This window comes from Sorex araneus, chromosome X (genome assembly GCF_027595985.1).
Source record: "Sorex araneus isolate mSorAra2 chromosome X, mSorAra2.pri, whole genome shotgun sequence".
Lineage (NCBI taxonomy): Eukaryota > Metazoa > Chordata > Mammalia > Eulipotyphla > Soricidae > Sorex > Sorex araneus.
The window spans coordinates 26,283,653-26,300,607 of NC_073313.1; the positions used below are offsets into that span (position 1 = coordinate 26,283,653).

General features: G+C 40.0%; 1 protein-coding gene across 1 annotated transcript; it reads left to right on the forward strand.

Moving 5' to 3' along the window:
* Positions 1-15,568: 15,568 nt before the first annotated feature.
* Positions 15,569-16,636, forward strand: LOC101551498 (melanoma-associated antigen B18). Its single transcript, XM_004612471.2, has one exon. It carries the CDS (start codon positions 15,569-15,571, stop codon positions 16,634-16,636), a length of 1,068 nt encoding a protein of 355 aa, XP_004612528.2.
* The last annotated feature ends 319 nt before the right edge of the window (positions 16,637-16,955 follow it).

Below are 16,955 nucleotides of genomic sequence, written 5' to 3' on the forward strand. Positions count from 1 at the left end.
GATAATTATGTAAACTCTTCATGCTCAAAGATTATTTATAAATAAGTACAGGAACATAGGTTCATCTAATTTATTATGTGTTTATATGTCCATATGCTTAAAAGAATTTATTCAATAGCTTTCCCAAAGACAAGGATTCATTATTTCTGTTGCATGAATAAAAAGACACTGTACCGAGATAGATAGGTCAGTAGTTAAGGCAGTGCAGCTGACATGGGTTTGATAACTGGAACTGCATATAGTGTTTGGGGTTCTGCCAGGAGTTATCCTTTAGGGCAGAATAAGGAGTAAGCCCTGAGCACTGCTGGGTGTGATCCCAAAACAAAGTAATTTTTAAAGGCATTCGAAAAGTCTCATCACATAGTACACACTTTTAGGGCCAACTTCCTGAACTTAATACCTATAAAGTTGAACAGGGAACCAAGCTTAGCATGTCCCACGCTTGCTTTAATACTCTCTTCTCACTATCTTGAAATCCTTAATAGCTGTTTATTTGTAGAGGAGTCCTGCAATTTTATTTTTCAGTGGTACTGGCAAACTACTCAGCTAGTCACGATTATGAAGTCCTAAAATTCTGAGTAGACTTATGTTATTTGTATTTGTATATATGTGCATATAAATGAGTACTTGTGTATAATAAAGAAGGTATGATTCAATCAATCAGCACGCAAGTATTAAGGGCAGGTTAATAGTTACATTAAGGAATTTTACTTTGCATTTTATTATAGCACTTTAATTCAGGAAAAAAGAAACTTTCTGATTTCCAAAATAGATGCCCCAAATAAAATTACATAAAAGTTCTTTCTTACTATTCAGAAGGTCAGTGACATGTAGATGCTTTCTCCCTCAGTGTCAACCTAGAGGTCTCTTTCTTCATGAGCTCATTAAGCAAACATTACAAACTTTACCATCAGAAAAATCATTTTAATTTTTCAGAATAAATTCATTCTACTGCCCAAAGCAATCTTCATGACAATATTACAGTAAATAAAATTGTCATGGCAATATATGAAATTTAAGAAATTCTGGATTCCTTTTTTAGGTGTGGTTTTAGAATTTCCTTGATTAATGAATTATAGTAATTTCTTTATGAAGCAATACTTTGTTCTAGCCTTCAAGCGAATTCCAAAAATCTTAACATTACTAAACTTGAAAAGGTAAAATATAAGCAAGTGACCAAATTAAACTATTCAGTAAAAGGTGAGACTGAAGGTGGCCTCATGGTTGCCAATGGCTTTCAAAACACAAAGCAGTAAATCAGATTTCATTATGTCCTCACAGAAAGCAAGATGATAGCTCGGTTTCCTTCAAAGAACTGGGATTAACAACTGTTTTTCTCTGAGTAAGACAGCCCTGGTAAGAAAATTGCCAATCTTCAGCTTATTCAAAAATCCCCAGTCTTTATGAAGCCCAATCAATAAATATGCTATTTAAATTTTCGCATCCCCCTGAAAAAAACTTTTAAAATACAATGATTTTATGTATCAAACAGCAAGGCAATGGGCTACAATTTATGCCTTCAAGTTTCTAAAAATTAATATGAAATTACGCCCTCCAAAAGTATTTCCCAAAGTGAACAGCTCCATCCACTGGGGAACACTGGAACCACTCAGGAGGGAAGTGGTACCTTCTGGTACAATTGGGGGTCACTTCCTGTTGTTGAAGTGCTTCCTACTCATTTCCTTGTAGAATGTAGATTTCCAGGTAGTAATGACTTTATTAATTTCTAATAACTTTTAATAATAAATTTTATTAATGTCTTATAGATCTGCTGACCTTAAAATACTTCTGATCACTTTTCTATTTTCTTAGGTGTAACAAAAGTAATAAATAGTTTGTGAGCTGAAGATCCATATTAGAAACTCAAAGATGGATTGAAGTTTAAGGTATGGATGGTATATTAGATTGAGTAAATCTATTCATGCCTGACCGCCATTTAACCCACTTGGATGAGAACAATATACCTCCAGGATCAACAGATATACAGTTTAGATGTATGTTTTGCTCTGCCAATGGGATGTTAATTAACATAAACTGAAACCTGTGTTTGTGTGATTTGGGCCTTGAACTTGTTGGGGTGCATATGGTACTAAATTTCCATGATATGAAACTGCATATAGCCTCTGGTACAAATTGGATTATAAACACATGTAGCTGACTTGGATCCTAGCTTCACTTGGAGTCAAGCCCAAACAAACAGCCAAAACCACGAAACATCAGCCAAATTGCAACGAAGCTTAAGAAAAACATAAATACTTCCTTTATGCATTACATTTTACATATAACACTACTGTTATAATAGTTACTGATTTTAAAACTATTCAAAAGAACCACAAAGGGATATGTTAGCTCGTAAAGAGCAAATTTTAGGTCTAATCTATCCATTAGACTCATTTGCTAACATTGTTAAATTGGAACTTCAAATAACATGAGAATATTGAAAATAACAATCTCTAAATTTTATGAAAAATTATGATTTTTGTTAACATATTGTCTTATTCCATTACTTTGTTAATCCTGAAATCACCAAATATCTTTAATGTCTAACATAAGTTACCAGGCACATATGAGCATCATTTATACCTCTAACCAGTGTGTACAAGGCAAGGTGGTCAACACTTTACTAAACACTGGAAAAGGAACTTTCTGACTCATTCTCATCACCTTTACATATTATCTCAATTTCTTCCTCTATTCTTTCCTGCTAACTTTATTTCCAAAAATTTTACTAATATAATTCATTACTTTAAAAAAAATGTTGCTTTCCAGCTTCTAGCATTTTAAATCAACTGTCACCAAAAATTTTCTCCTGGAAAACCTATCTTTCTAATTTAAAGCAAGTTGGTTCTTGGGAATAGGAGGAATGGTAAAAAAGTCTAATCTTTAGCTGTAAACCCTGAAACGTATGTTCTACTTCAAGCAAATCACAGAGCTTAACTGCATGGCTTAATTTCCTTCATCATTCATGAGATAGGCAAAAATAATATATACCCATGATCCTTAGACTGAAGATGATCAAAAGATTTGTCTAAAAACACTGAAGTTAGGGCTGGAGTGATAGTACAGCAGGTAGGGCGTTTGCCTTGCATGAGGCTGACCCAGGTTCGATTCCCAGAATCCCATATGGTTTACTGAGCACAGCCAGGAGTGATTCCTGAGTGCAGAGCCAGGAGTCAGCCCTGAGCATCATCGGGTGTGACCTAACCCCCCCCCAAAATAAAAACATTGAAGTAATGTGTTACTTCTTCCTCTTTATTTAGCAGCAGTTTTCATCTATATACAATTTTCTTCTTACTAAAATGTCTTTAACTATTTCAATACTATGTATCTTATACAGGCTTCCACGAAATAAAAATGCCTTTGTTCTTCAAAAACCAAAACCTACCCCCCCGCCCTGTCTAGGACTGATATTATGAATATGCTTGAATGCAAGCTTATTACTACATAATGGTCCAAAATTGATCTTGTCAACGAACAGACTGCTATTATGATTGACATGTTTCTGCCAGTGTCATAAATGTTTCATAAAGTGTGTATGTGTATGCTGTTTTGTTTTATTTGGTTTTGTTCTCTTTGATTTCTCCATTGTGTTTTTGTCTAAAGTTGATGTGTCTGATGCAGCTTTCGCTAGGTCATTGCTACATGACCTTCCATTCTTGATGACTGTCTTTAGGCAAGCCAATCATGAGTTAACCAGGAAAGGGAAACAAAAGCTAGTTTCATTAAAATAGTAAAAGTTTTGACAATGTAGAAGTATAAATGAGAATAAAAACCCTTCTCTTTTTTTCAGTTTTTGGCCCCACAGTGATTTTCAGGGGTTACTCCCTACCTCTGCAGTCAGGAATCACTCCTGCACGTATTCAGGGGATCATATAGGGTGGCAGGGATTAAAGCTGGGTTGGTAGACAGCAAGGCAAACACCCTATCTGCTGTACTATTGCTGAAAAAAAAGGTTTTTGGTATGGGGTAACTCTAGACAGTGCTTAAGATCTCTCTTTAGAAGCCTCTCTCTACTCATTTTAGAGGCTTCTAAAATCTCAGGGCTAGGACAAATGGAAACGTTACTGAGACCACTCAAGAAATTGGACGATCAACGGAATGATGATGATAATGATGATGATGATGATGCTTACAATCTGCATAGTGTCAGACATGGAATCTGCAGCTCTTTCATGCAAATCATGTGCTCAAGCACTTTCAGTCATATCCCTGGCCCTTAAAATGATTTTTCGAGGTTTTCACATAATAATTCTCTATCATATACTTCTCTCTGTACTTTATTAACTATATCTCTAGTCCACTGCGATCAATGTCTTAAAGTTTATTTCCTGCTGTTTAAATTACTCAACACTTTAAAAATACAGTCATTAAAACTTGTGTTGAAACTATCTGATTGCTAAGATAAATTTCTTAAAGATACAGATTACAACTAAAATTCAATGCAATGCAGTTTTATTTAAAAGCCCATAGTTCTTTATGAGTAATTTCCTTAAAACGGCAACACATGCACACATGCCTCAATAGTTATCACAACATTAAATGTAGCTGCATTGAAATCTGAAATTAATAATTTAAAAGTTTATTAAATTCTGGTGACAACTCTAGAAAACAAAGAAGTTAATTTAAGGCTTGTTGTTTTATCCTGAGGGAAAAAAAGTTGTATCACTCATCCTAAGGCTCAGCTAGCTGGTGTCTCACATACAATTGAAAAAGAGTGCATATACTACACTGCTGAAAACACCAAAGGGCCCCTAATGTAAAGACTAAATATTAAACATTAATTACAATATGCTTTACTATCAATTTCATGTTTTCACATAAGTACTATGCACACAATCATGTTTGTTTTTCAGATGGATTATAGGTGCATTAGAAAATGCATGGTGCTTGTAGACACATTTTTAAAGCTGTTCAAGTTGAAATGAAATGAGAGAAAACCAGATAATACTCACTTTAACTTAGGAACACAAATGACTCCATCTAGGAAATGCTGATAATGAGTTGTTCTACTTCGCCATCCTAATATGCATTTAATGTGTTGTCCTTTGCATAGCAACATGAGGCCAGCAGCAGCAGAACATGTGCTTTGTGGTGGTTTTTAAACAGTGACAGTGAAGTTTCTCTGAAGCAAATTATGCACAGAACTGTATTTTGCAAAACAAGTATATAGGTAAATATAGGTTTAATGCTATAGTCTGCATTTATTTGTTCACTACTTTAATAGTATCATGAATGGGTTTATTTATTAACAGTAAATGAGGACTTTTACTGGGTTAAATGAGAAATGAGTTACTGGGCCTGTTTGAGCAAATCGATGATCAACGGGATGGTAGTGATAGTAAAATGAGGACTTACTGTATCTACTAATTAAGGCCACAACTTTGTGTTTTAAATAGTGGAGCACTAAGTAGTAGAAATGTTTTTGTTTTTGGGTTTTTTTTTTTTTTTGCTTTTTGGGTCACACCTGGTGATGCACAGGGATTACTCCTGGCTCTGCACTCAGAAATTACCCCTGGCGGTGCTCAGGGGACTACATGGGATGCTGGGAATGGAACCCGGGTCGGCCGCGTGCAAGGCAAACGCCCTACCCGCTGTGCTATCGCTCCAGCCCCAGTAGTAGAAATGTTTGTTGGAGGGAGAAGGGTGATAAAGTACAGCAGGTTGGATGCTTGCCTTGCTTGTAGTCAATCTAGGTCTGATTCCCAGCATCCCATATGGTCCCTTGAGCTTACCAGGTGTAATTTCTGAGTGCAGAGCCAGAAGTAAGCATGTGCATCAATGGATGTAGCCCAAAGACCCCTCCCCCCAAAAATAAGTTTATTAGATACTCACAGAAACGTCAAGGACGGGCACCAAAATCTTAATTATTTCTCTATTTGTGCAGTTAAATCCTGAGTAATTAAATTACATCTCTATATCCCAAAACTTTTACAGTGAGGATACTTCTCTATCACTTTTGAAAAGTTGAACTGCTTTCATAATGATCTCTTTGTTCTCTTTTGTCAATCTCATTCATGTTTATTCCTGTGAATATGAAGTCTAGACATCCCCTCGCATATTCAGTTTCACATCAATTTCTTCTTACCCAATATTTCCCCCTTCCCTCCATCTTTTGATGCTGTCATTGCAATGACTGGAAGTTTTCACATATGGTGCTCCTGACACGTGGGTTGCAGTGCTTACCCGGGGTCACATACTCTAGCTGAGTTGCCAGTGCACACTTTTGTTACAGTGCTTCCCAGGGGCCACATCCTCAGTTATCGTGCACACCTACTCCTCAGTTGCTGTGAGGCAACTACATACTTTGCTGCAGCACCCAGAGATCATATACAGCAGTGCCAATTGGATTGTACTTGACATGAAGGAAGGTAAAATCATGGCTTCAAGGTTGCAAGTCAGGCCCTTGACCACTGAGCCATCTCCAGGCCCCTACTTTCCTGACATCTTTCAGGTAAGTAAATTCATTATCAAAGTCATTTCAACCATGACAGAAATACTGGATACCCTCCTCTGCTCAGGGATCACTCCTGTTGGGGCTTTGTGGACAATATGCAACATTGGGGGATGGAACCAAGGTTGGCTGCATGAAGATATGTACCCTATCTCCTAAACTATCCTTATGGACGATAGTACTAGTTACTATAGTGAATCACCATACTTTCAAATTACAACTATCTTGCTATTCCTACTCTTGTAAAGTGTACACTTGCAGAATAGTATATTCTCATTCTGTCGGTGTGGTTTTTCTCAAGTTCTTCCAGCTTTGTTCTTCTTGAGGTGCTCTAGTTTCCTCCCACATGCCAAAGATGTGCATGTTAAGTTCATGGGTATACCTACATCTTCCCAGTCTGAGCGAATTTTCGTAAGGCTATCAGCACACCTGTGACGGAAGGACATCGTGTTCAGGGTTGGTTCCCACCTTGAGCCCTAAGTCCCCAGCATGGGCTCTGACTGAATAAAACTCTGAACTGGACACCAGGATACAGAGTTATCAGTAGATCACTCCTTGCAAGTGTAGGGTCCAGGGTTCAATTCCCAACCCTCAGGGGTGCAATATGTAAACCCCCAAATGGTTATAAAAGAGTTAGACAATGATAAATGAAGACAATTATTTAATATTGTAAAAGTTCTGGGTCTCTACAAGTTTTGTAACAATTTGGGTTATGGCAAAACTACACCCAACTAGGGTATACAACTGGCAGAATTCCCAGATATCACCCCTGGTAGTGCTCCCTTGAGCACCACCAGGTTAGCAAGGATCAAACCCAGAACAGCCATGTGGAAGCATGCACTATAGTCCTTATAGCCATTAACCCAGCCCCATAGATGATTTACTGTGATGATGAATGTGTTCTAGTAACTTAACACCTATCAAGTAGCCTATGATAAAATCTGGTTTCCCCAAAATACTGGTGAAATATGGTTGAATTAATATATTTTCACTTAATGTCCAGTGAAGACTTATATAGTTTAATTTTACATCTAAGAAGAAAACCAAAATTTGTACTTTAACTTTTACATTCAAGTCAGTGTTCTTCTAGTCCTTTGCCTATTCTTCGACTAGACCATTTCATAGGCAACTTGGCTGAGCGAGCAAGAGTCTTCACACTCTACCTTACTAATCTAACTCACATTCATCCTTTCATGCAGATTAGATAAAAAGGCTATATTCAGGATAGCCTTCCCAAATTACTTACTCAGATAGTATACCACTATTTTGTCTCCTTGTTCTTTTAGTTCGTGACCTTTCCCAGTTTGTTATAAATGTATATAAGCATCAAATGGACTGATATCTGTCTCTCCCAATAGACATGGGTTTCACAAAGTAGGCCATACCTCCTCTGCTGGAATGATTGTCAGGAGGTGTGGTCATAGCCTAGGGTACAACTGGGGTTATGCTGTTTGTTAAAAAATGTAGGTTCCCTTATGAGGAAAACACAAGCACGAAACTGAGCAATGGAAAACAAATTATCAAATGCTTCCTTTCCAGCAGGTCCAACTTTGGGGGGCAGAAACTCCAAACAATAACAGTGAGTTTTTTTGTTGAAATATTGAATATAATCAAAGTAAAAAGAAAATAAAGTGAAATTTATCAGCTACACAGGTGGAGTGGGGGGCTGGAGGGGTGGGGGGTCGGGGGGGGAGGTTTACTGTGGTTCTTAGTGGTGGAATATGTGCACTGGTGAAGGTATGGGTGTTTGAGCATTGTATGACTGAGACTTAAGCCTGAAAGCTTTGTAACTTTCCACATGGTGAGTCAATAAAAAAAAATAATTAATTTAAAAAAAAAGAAAATGTGTAAATCTGTAACTGTACCTTCACGGTAAGTCACTAATTAAAATTTTTTTAAAGAAAAATAATGTTATGAAAATGGTTATAGATGACTTGATGAGAAAATCATTTTTATGAAAATGTTAAATTCAAGACCAACAATGTCATTTCATTGAAAAGGCAAGAAAAGATAAAGTGATGAAGCTCTAAAAGAAAAAAAAGGAATTTGGGTTCCCAGATCTCACTGAGTATTTTTTGTCTGAAAAGGGTCAAAAAAGTTGGGAATATTTGCACTAGATGGGAGCTTCATGGAGCAGAGTCTGCCCATATTTTGCTTATTATTTTATCCTAAACTTCCAGCTTACTCCATGACCAATTTGCTTACCAATAAACAATAGCTGAACTAAAGATCATAGTATTTTGTATTGAGAAAAGCACCAAAGTGGGAATAACATAAGTGAAATCAAGTTGGTATGTAAAGTGCACAGATCTTTTGGGTGTTGTGGTGTGGTTTGCAGTAGGTTCACTAATAAAAAAAAAAAAGTGAGGGAGTAGACAATGGCCAATGGAACAAATTGTTTCTGCCAACCAGACTCTGAATGGAGATGGCCTTGGGAGGTAGTGGAGAGCTGGTAGAAGGGACCCAGGAACAGTGATCAAAAATGTTGACACTGATTGTGAGTGTGGTGTAGTACTAAGTAAAACTTTTTAATATGGTTTTAAGCCTTGGTACCTCATTAAGAGGTGATTTTTTTAAAAAAAAACTAGCTGATTTAAGATAAAGCTATTATTTTTCCTTTGGAAAATGGTTGTAAGTGGATTTTTTTAAGTTTCGGTTTTTTATTAAAATAACCTAATTTTCTACCCAAAAAAATGCACAGAGCATGTCTGCTTACTGTATGAATGCATAAATCCTGGGGCCAGGGCAATACAATGGGCAGGGCATTTGCCTTGCACACGACCAACCCCAGATCAATCTCTAGAACCCCATATGGGCCCTTGAACACTGCCAGGAGTGATTCCTCAGTGGAGAGTCAGGAGTAAACCTTGGGCACAGCTAGTGTGGCCCTCCAAAACAAAAATCAAATAAACAATGAATAAATCTAACTTTTGGATTGCATATTTTACTTAAGTGAAAAGGATGACTTATTGTCTAAGAGATTAAAAGAGTTTCTCTAAAACAAAAGAGCTGATTTAAGAACATATTTTCTAAGGTTGTATACAACATAATGCTTAAGATTATTCTATCATGAACAATGTCCTTACAAAGTTATCACATATTTTTGTCGTAAGGTTAAGAGTAATTTTATGATTACCAAAATTAAAAGCAATATTGGAAAGACAGAGCCAAAAAACAAAAGTGCTGAATAGAGTTGATTGCAAAATGAAACTGAACAGTTACTTATAACTGTCAAGTAAATTTTGAGAACAACCTCTCGCATTGGAAACAGACAAGTAGTTAAAAGATGCACAGGTGTTGAGTGTTCCATATACCACTCCTTATTTTGTTATTTATCCATTGCTATCCATTTGAAAGTACTAGGCTATAAGATGAATTTATTGTTTTTGACACTTATAGTTACTATAATGGAATGAAAATTGAATGATTCGAAACACTGTAAAATTCCCAGGATTATGCTGAGAAAACAGAGGAGGGTTGTTCATTAATACAGAAGCCCCTCTTGGCAAAATGCTTGGCCTTATAGGTATCTGTTTTGGATTTTTGGTTTGGGGGTCTTTATTTTTTATATTTGTTTGGGCTATACCCCACAGTGTTCAGAGGTTACTCCCGATAGTGCTCAGGGGCATGAACTGGGGTTGCTCACATGCAAGGTAACATATATCTCTGTAAAGTGAATAATATGCCCAAAGAAAGGAGTTCCTAAATTGATAAACTGTGAAGTTCAATGTTTCAATATGTCTTTCCATTTGGTGATTAGAAACCTGATTTTTGCCCTTTGTGGCAAATACTCCATTTAAGCTATTGCCTGATGAAAACTAATAGCTACCAGGCACATCTTTTCCAGATGATAATTTTCTTAAAGCATAGAATTTGAGATCTAAAAAAAATGTTAATTAAAAATTTAGTACACTATGTGCAATTTAGTAGTCCTGGCTACTTTTGTGCTCAGAAATTCCCTCATTTACTTTTTCCTATGTGTGGCAGGCAGTTTTAAGATTTCGGCAATAGCTCACACCTTTGCATAATGACCTCCTGTTGAGAGGAAATAGCACCTGTGAACATGACAGGCCACTGCTTCAGTCATTAGGTAATGGCATAAAGCACAGCTGACCATAAAAAAGGAGATTACCTTTGTTAGACTGACCCAATAAGGCAGGCCCTTCAAAGGAACAAGCCTTCTTCCTGTTACAAGGGACTCAGAGTGCTTAGGATTCTATATGATGGAGATTCCCCCCAAATGACTTTGAAAACAGAAAGCACCATGTACCTGGAAACGACCCTCTTAGCTTCCAGGAGATAAGGACCAACTTCTGCCTGACAGCCAGCTAGGCAACATCAGTCCTATGGTTGAAAGAACAGAGTTTGGCCAGCAATTTGAATCATTCTAATGAATCCTTACCTAATGTCTTATTTTATAAAGCGACCCAGTCAACAAGACACTTGAGAGTTAGACCCTACGAAAACAACATCAAATGAGTTGCATCTGGAATGCTGAAATGAGACAAGAAATGGGGTGTGTAATCACAAAATAAATAAGTGAGTGCAGCGGCGGTGACGGTCTCTCTCTCACCCACCAAGGGCATCCGGTGGCCATGAGCTGCTACCCCACCAAGGCCTGCAGCCGCTGCGTACAGACATGTGAAGGAGGGAACAGGGCCACCAGGCTCGTTGGTAATCAGTTGCTGTTTATATCATTCTCCCCACGTGCCTGTTCCAGTCTCACGCTGCCCCTCATTCCTATCTCCTTCTGTCCCCCCATGCAATCTCTCCGCACTCCGTCTGGCAGCCTTGGTCTCACCTCCAACCTCCAACCACATGTAGGTCAGGTAACAGAATTAACACATTTTCATGAAAGCCCTTCCTTCCAAGGGAAGACAAAGACCTCCTGCAGCCAGGACATTCAGCTCAATGGCGAAATACCACCTCAGTGTATTTCTCCTTTCCTTAGTCCAACAATCATTTAAACATTCATCTTAATTCTATTTCTTAATAATTTTAGTCATTTTGTATGGACACAGTAAGAGATATATTAAGCTTTTAGGGTGGCTCTCCTGGGGACATCTCACTATAGATCCCAGACTACAGTGCTCAGGTAGTCCAGATTAGTCTTTCCTAACCTTAGCAGGGTCCTAATCCAGTTGTCATTCTTTGGACCAGGACAGAATTTGTCCATGACTGTCCTCTTAACTTAGAGTTAAGTACTATGGCACTTGATCTGGCCCGTTTTGATTCCAGGGTAGCTAACAGTTTGCCCAGGGTCCATCCAGTCCCTTCTCGGGACCCTGCTTTAGAGGTGCTAGGAACTAAGGGCAAATGAGGCTTAAGTCGAGAGAACAGATGCCCAGGTGTGAATATTATCTGGAGTCAATTAACTCTCAAGTTGCAAAAGCATAGCGATAACTGTCTTTCTGTGTCTATACAAAAAAAGGACATTACTCTAAAGTAAACTATGTAAAATGACATAAGAGAAGGAGAAAAGCAGTATTTCAATACAAATACAAATCCAAAGACTTATGAGGAATATGCCATTACAAGTCACAGGTACTGCTTAAGGGAAATTGGTGATTAACTGGTTAAGGAAGAGAGCACAGAGAAGTCAAGGATAAACGCAGAGGAATGGGAGTGCCTCAGGAGCACTGTAAATGGGTGCAATCCAACAAGTCCAAGCTCTTTGCAGCCCAGGAGAAGGAACAAATCAATGTTATCCTATAATGAGGGTTATTTTAAATCAAGTTTATAGTCCTTATTATGCAGTAAGGGCTGAAGGGATAGTACAGTACAGAGATTAAGGCCTCACATGCCAATAGTGGTTTGATCCCTGGTACCACATATGATCCCCTGAATACTGCCAAGAGTAAGCACTGAGCATGGCATCAGAAATAGGTTCTGAAAACTTCTGGTTGTGGCCCCAAACCAAAAAACAACCAAAACACACAAACACACACAGAGAAACCTAAAAAAGTGGGTCAAGACAGTCTTCTTGTAAATTTTCAATTCAATAAGGGCCATGAAGAGAGCTCAAGGACCAGAGTCACAAGGACCCAAGTTTAATTCCTGGCACCAAATGACTCCTTGAGAACCACCAGGTATGGCCCTAGTGCCCCCAAACACTGCTGGGCCTGAACAGCACATCACCAAGACTTAGCATTGGCCCACTTTCCTATTACCAAACCCCTGGGCTCCACAAAATGCTGCTTAGAAGGCCAAATAATTTCTCCCAATCCCATAAATATTTGAAATATTAGCACTTGTAAACCTTACAAATTATTTTAATCTATGAGTTTATGTGTGTGTATATATACACACATATAAAATGTATATGTAATAAAACATCTATATATGCACATATGTTTCGAGCAATACTCTGGAACAACTCTGTTCTTTCTGCTTGGGGGGGCATATAAACCCAGGTCTTCTTGCTTGCATGCAAACTATGTGCTTCGTTTCTTTGAATTCTGACCCGAACCCCATTTTTTCATATTATAGTCATCATCCACAGCAATACAAGAAATTCCTATCCTCCACATTAATAATTTTAACAAGCTCACCTAAGGTGATTTTGTTGCTTAAAGTTTCCAAAGAAAGACTATGATGAGTGAATATTAAAGCAAGTGAAGTACTTAAAAGTCTGCAACCAGAATTAATATTAAGCCTTTAAAGACGCTTCATAACTGGGGCGAGGGTTGGGCCAATGAGGCTTTCAACTTAGGCTCAGACTTTAAGGCAAAGGAGTGGGTTACCAGCCCCCCATATCAATAATTAAGATGAAGTTTTATTCAATACTTAAATTAAAATTTGGGGGTCGGGAATATGCTTAGTGGCCAGAGGCACATGTCTTTCTCAAGCAGAGCAGGTCCCTGGGTTTTCTCCCCACCTACTGGCTGCCTCCTCCCAGCATCACCAGACATGACCTTAGTCGCACCTGTCGCCAAATAATCAAATAATATACCTTACTTTAATCAGACTTCATACTATAACTATTTAAGATTACATATGCTATATCAGCAATGCTGGCTTATTTTAGTCTCCATACTGTCTGTCAATGGTGAAGAATTTCTACCACAAAATAATTTCATTATAAATTTATCTAAATTTGAAAATTAAAGTACAAAGGAACAAATTGTAGCAAAATATAAAGTACTTAGGCCTATAAAGAAATATTAAACTTCCACTGAATCAAAGAAGGAGAAATCTCCCAAATGTCCCACTGCCAGCCAGGGGTAGAGCAAATGATCAGCAAAAAGCTAAGTATCACATTAAGTGAATTCTTTCAAACCTTACAGGAATGTCAGTATGACTTGGCCATTTTGACAGATTAGTTCTTTTTGAAACAAAGAACAGATAAGTTTGCACCAAGAAAAGAACAATGAATCAAGCTCACTCCTAGCAATATTCTAAATATACTCATAGCATATCCAATATAGCAAATTAAATGACGATGCACATTGTCTTAAAATAAAACTTTGGGTCCAGAAAAGAGTTTTTCTAGAAGTTACTGCATTTGGAAATTAACTGATAATAGGCAGAAGGGAAGAAAAAAAACCTTTGACCAAAATTTAACACGCTAAGTTGGGGAAGTGGCTTACTATGACACTTCATGCTTTGCATGAATGAGACCTGGGTTCAAACCCCAGGACCTCAATCAAAATCCAACAACAGATCATGGTAAAAGCGTTTGGCCAACTTAGATTGAAATGAAATTTATATGCTGTAAAGTCAACAGTAACCATATGTATTAAATGTTAAAATCATTTATAATAAAGGTCCAGAACAAGACATAGAAGCATGTACCAATTATACTACTTAAATATGAACTAGGTTTCATAGCCAGCATAGTACCATACACAGACTAACAAAATAAAATGTAAGAAGAATGAAAAGATATATGAGCCTCTATTTTTTTTTTAAAAAAAAGGCCAAGGATATGGACTGTCAACTGTTCCAATGTATCAAGAGATTTTAGGGAGCAAAATCTGCAAATCTAGCCACTCAAAATAATCACAATATGAAGTGGAAAATATAGCACTTAAAAGGATACTATCAAAAATATACCTCAACCGAGAGCTAATATGTGTCTGATCTGTCCGAAGGCCAGTATTTTCAAATTCTGATCAGCTTAGGTAAAGAAGTTTCCAATAGCAATATACTTTGCGAACCCATGGTAAGAATACCTTACAGATGTCAGTGACCTTTTTCACAAATGCATGCTTTAGCTGCTGGGTTTAGCCTGGGACCAGCAAAAGAGCGGTTAGTCCGGCAGCTACAGAACATTAAGGTAAGACACAGAGTGAGGCCTGAAGGATGAACCCACCCCAGAGAGGTCCCTGAATGTCACTCCTGGGATGTCCCTGTGATGGCTGCAAAGCTCAGTCCCTCCTTCGGGTCCACTCGAGTCGCACGGGGGAACCTGAGCAGCCAGCTGGCTCTCCACACGGCTAGAGAAGTCACGAGCTTGCTGGTGGGGGCAGGCGGGGGTCAGAAAACACACAGGTGTGAGTTCTGCGGGCTGCATCTGCCCTTGGAGCTCACAGAAGGATCCCCTGAGCTTCAACCCCTGCGGTTTGCGGAGCTTCCAGGTGAGTTTAGTAGCTCAGAGTGCTCCCATGTTCGCCGTGCCACGCAGAGGATGGGAGGGTGGAGGGGGGCAAGGTGCTGAGCTCAGTGGCCAGCAGAGGCAGGAGTCCCGGGAACCTGGCTGGTGCCTCTGGCCAGCATTCTAGACTGGTGGTTCCGGAAGCCCCACCCATTCTGGCTGGCAACTGCCCCGTGGCTTCAAATCTGCCTGTTAGGCCTAAACGCCTCTCACTGCCACCTGGGGAACGGGTGGGCTGGGAAGCCTCAGGTCAGCAGAATGAGGCGTCAGAGGACGTGGCAGGTGTCCTAAGTTAGACAGTGGCCACCCGCCCCCGCAGAAGTGGGCCACAGCGTTCCACTTGCCCCTGTCTTGAGGGTTTCTTCACAGAGCCGGTGAAGGTGGCAGTCTGATTCAGAGCCACAGTCAGTTCTCTCTTCTGAGGCTGTGCGCCCCCCTCCCCGTGTCTTCATCTTTTAGGGTGACCGCTTCATCAATCTAATCGCTTGCACTTGTGCGTGCTGTGTCTGAGCCGAGCCATCATGCCTCGTGGTCAAAAGAGCAAGCGCCGCGCCCAGGAGAAGCGCCGCCAAGCCCGCAGCATCGCCCAGAGCCCACAGAGTGCTCTTGTCACCATGGTGGCAGAAGCTATAGAGTCGATGTCCCTGGCCGAGGAAGGCGGAGCTCAGCCTTCTGCCTTCTCACAGGAACGCCAGGGAGGCCCCCCTGCGACCAATACTCCGGAAACTGGTTCGGAGTCTGATTCCGAGGAGGATGCCCAGGTGCAAGATGCAGCTGAAGGCGCGGTGGGAGGTGCTGAAGGCGGGCCAAGTGCCAGAGCGCCGGCTGCGCAAACATCTTCCCAGAGTTATGAGAACTGGCGCCGCGACCCTCTGAACAAGAGAGTGGTCCTGTTGGTGCAGTTCCTGCTGCACAAGTATCACAGGAAGGAGCTGATCACAAAGGCAGACATGCTGAAGATTGTTGTCAAGAAGTACAAGTGTCACTTCAACGAGATCTTCAGGAGGGCCTCGGAGCACATGGAGCTGGCTTTCGGGGTGGATGTGAAGGAAGTGGATCCCATCCGCCACTGCTATGCCCTCGTCAACAAGCTCGAGTTCACTTTCGACAACACGGCAAGCGAAGACGACACCATGCCCAGAACCGGGCTCCTGATGATTGTCCTGGGTGTGATCTTCATGAAGGGCAACTGTGCCCGAGAGGCGGATATCTGGGAAGTGCTTAATATGATGGGTGTTTATGCTGACAAGCAGCACTTCATTTACGGGAATCCCAAGAAGACCATCACCGAAGACATGGTGCGTCTCAATTACCTGGAGTACCGTGAGGTGCCCAACACTAACCCACCCGTCTTTCAATTCTACTGGGGTCCAAGAGCCTATGCTGAGACCAGCAAGATGAAAGTCCTCGAGTTCTTGGCCAAGATCCACGATACAGTCCCCAGTGCCTTCCCAACCTGGTATGAGGAAGCTTTGAGGGATGAGGAGGCGAGAGCCCGTGCCAGGGCTGAAGCCAGAGCTCGTATCGCTGCCTTCTCCAGCGCTCGTGCTGCCAGGTTATCCGCTGGCAACTTTGGCCACGCTGAGTGAAGACTTGGACTGCCCAGACTCTGGACTGAAATGTCTGTGGTCTATCAGTTTCCTAATAGAGGAAGGCCAGAGTCGGGCTGGAGAAGTATCTATCACCTTTGTGTTCTTGTTGAATATTGGTAACGTGGAATTGTACTCTTCTCGCTCTACTTTCCTTTTGCAGTTTTGGGGTTTCGTTTAAAAAGTGCAAGTCTGCACCAGACTGTTTTCTTTGTGGAAGTAATGATCAGCGGATCTTCTAAGTTAGTGCACTGCATAGGCAGAACCCAGTGCTGTTTCTGTTCCTGTTCTTGGTAGAAATTTAGAGTTTTCTCTTTAT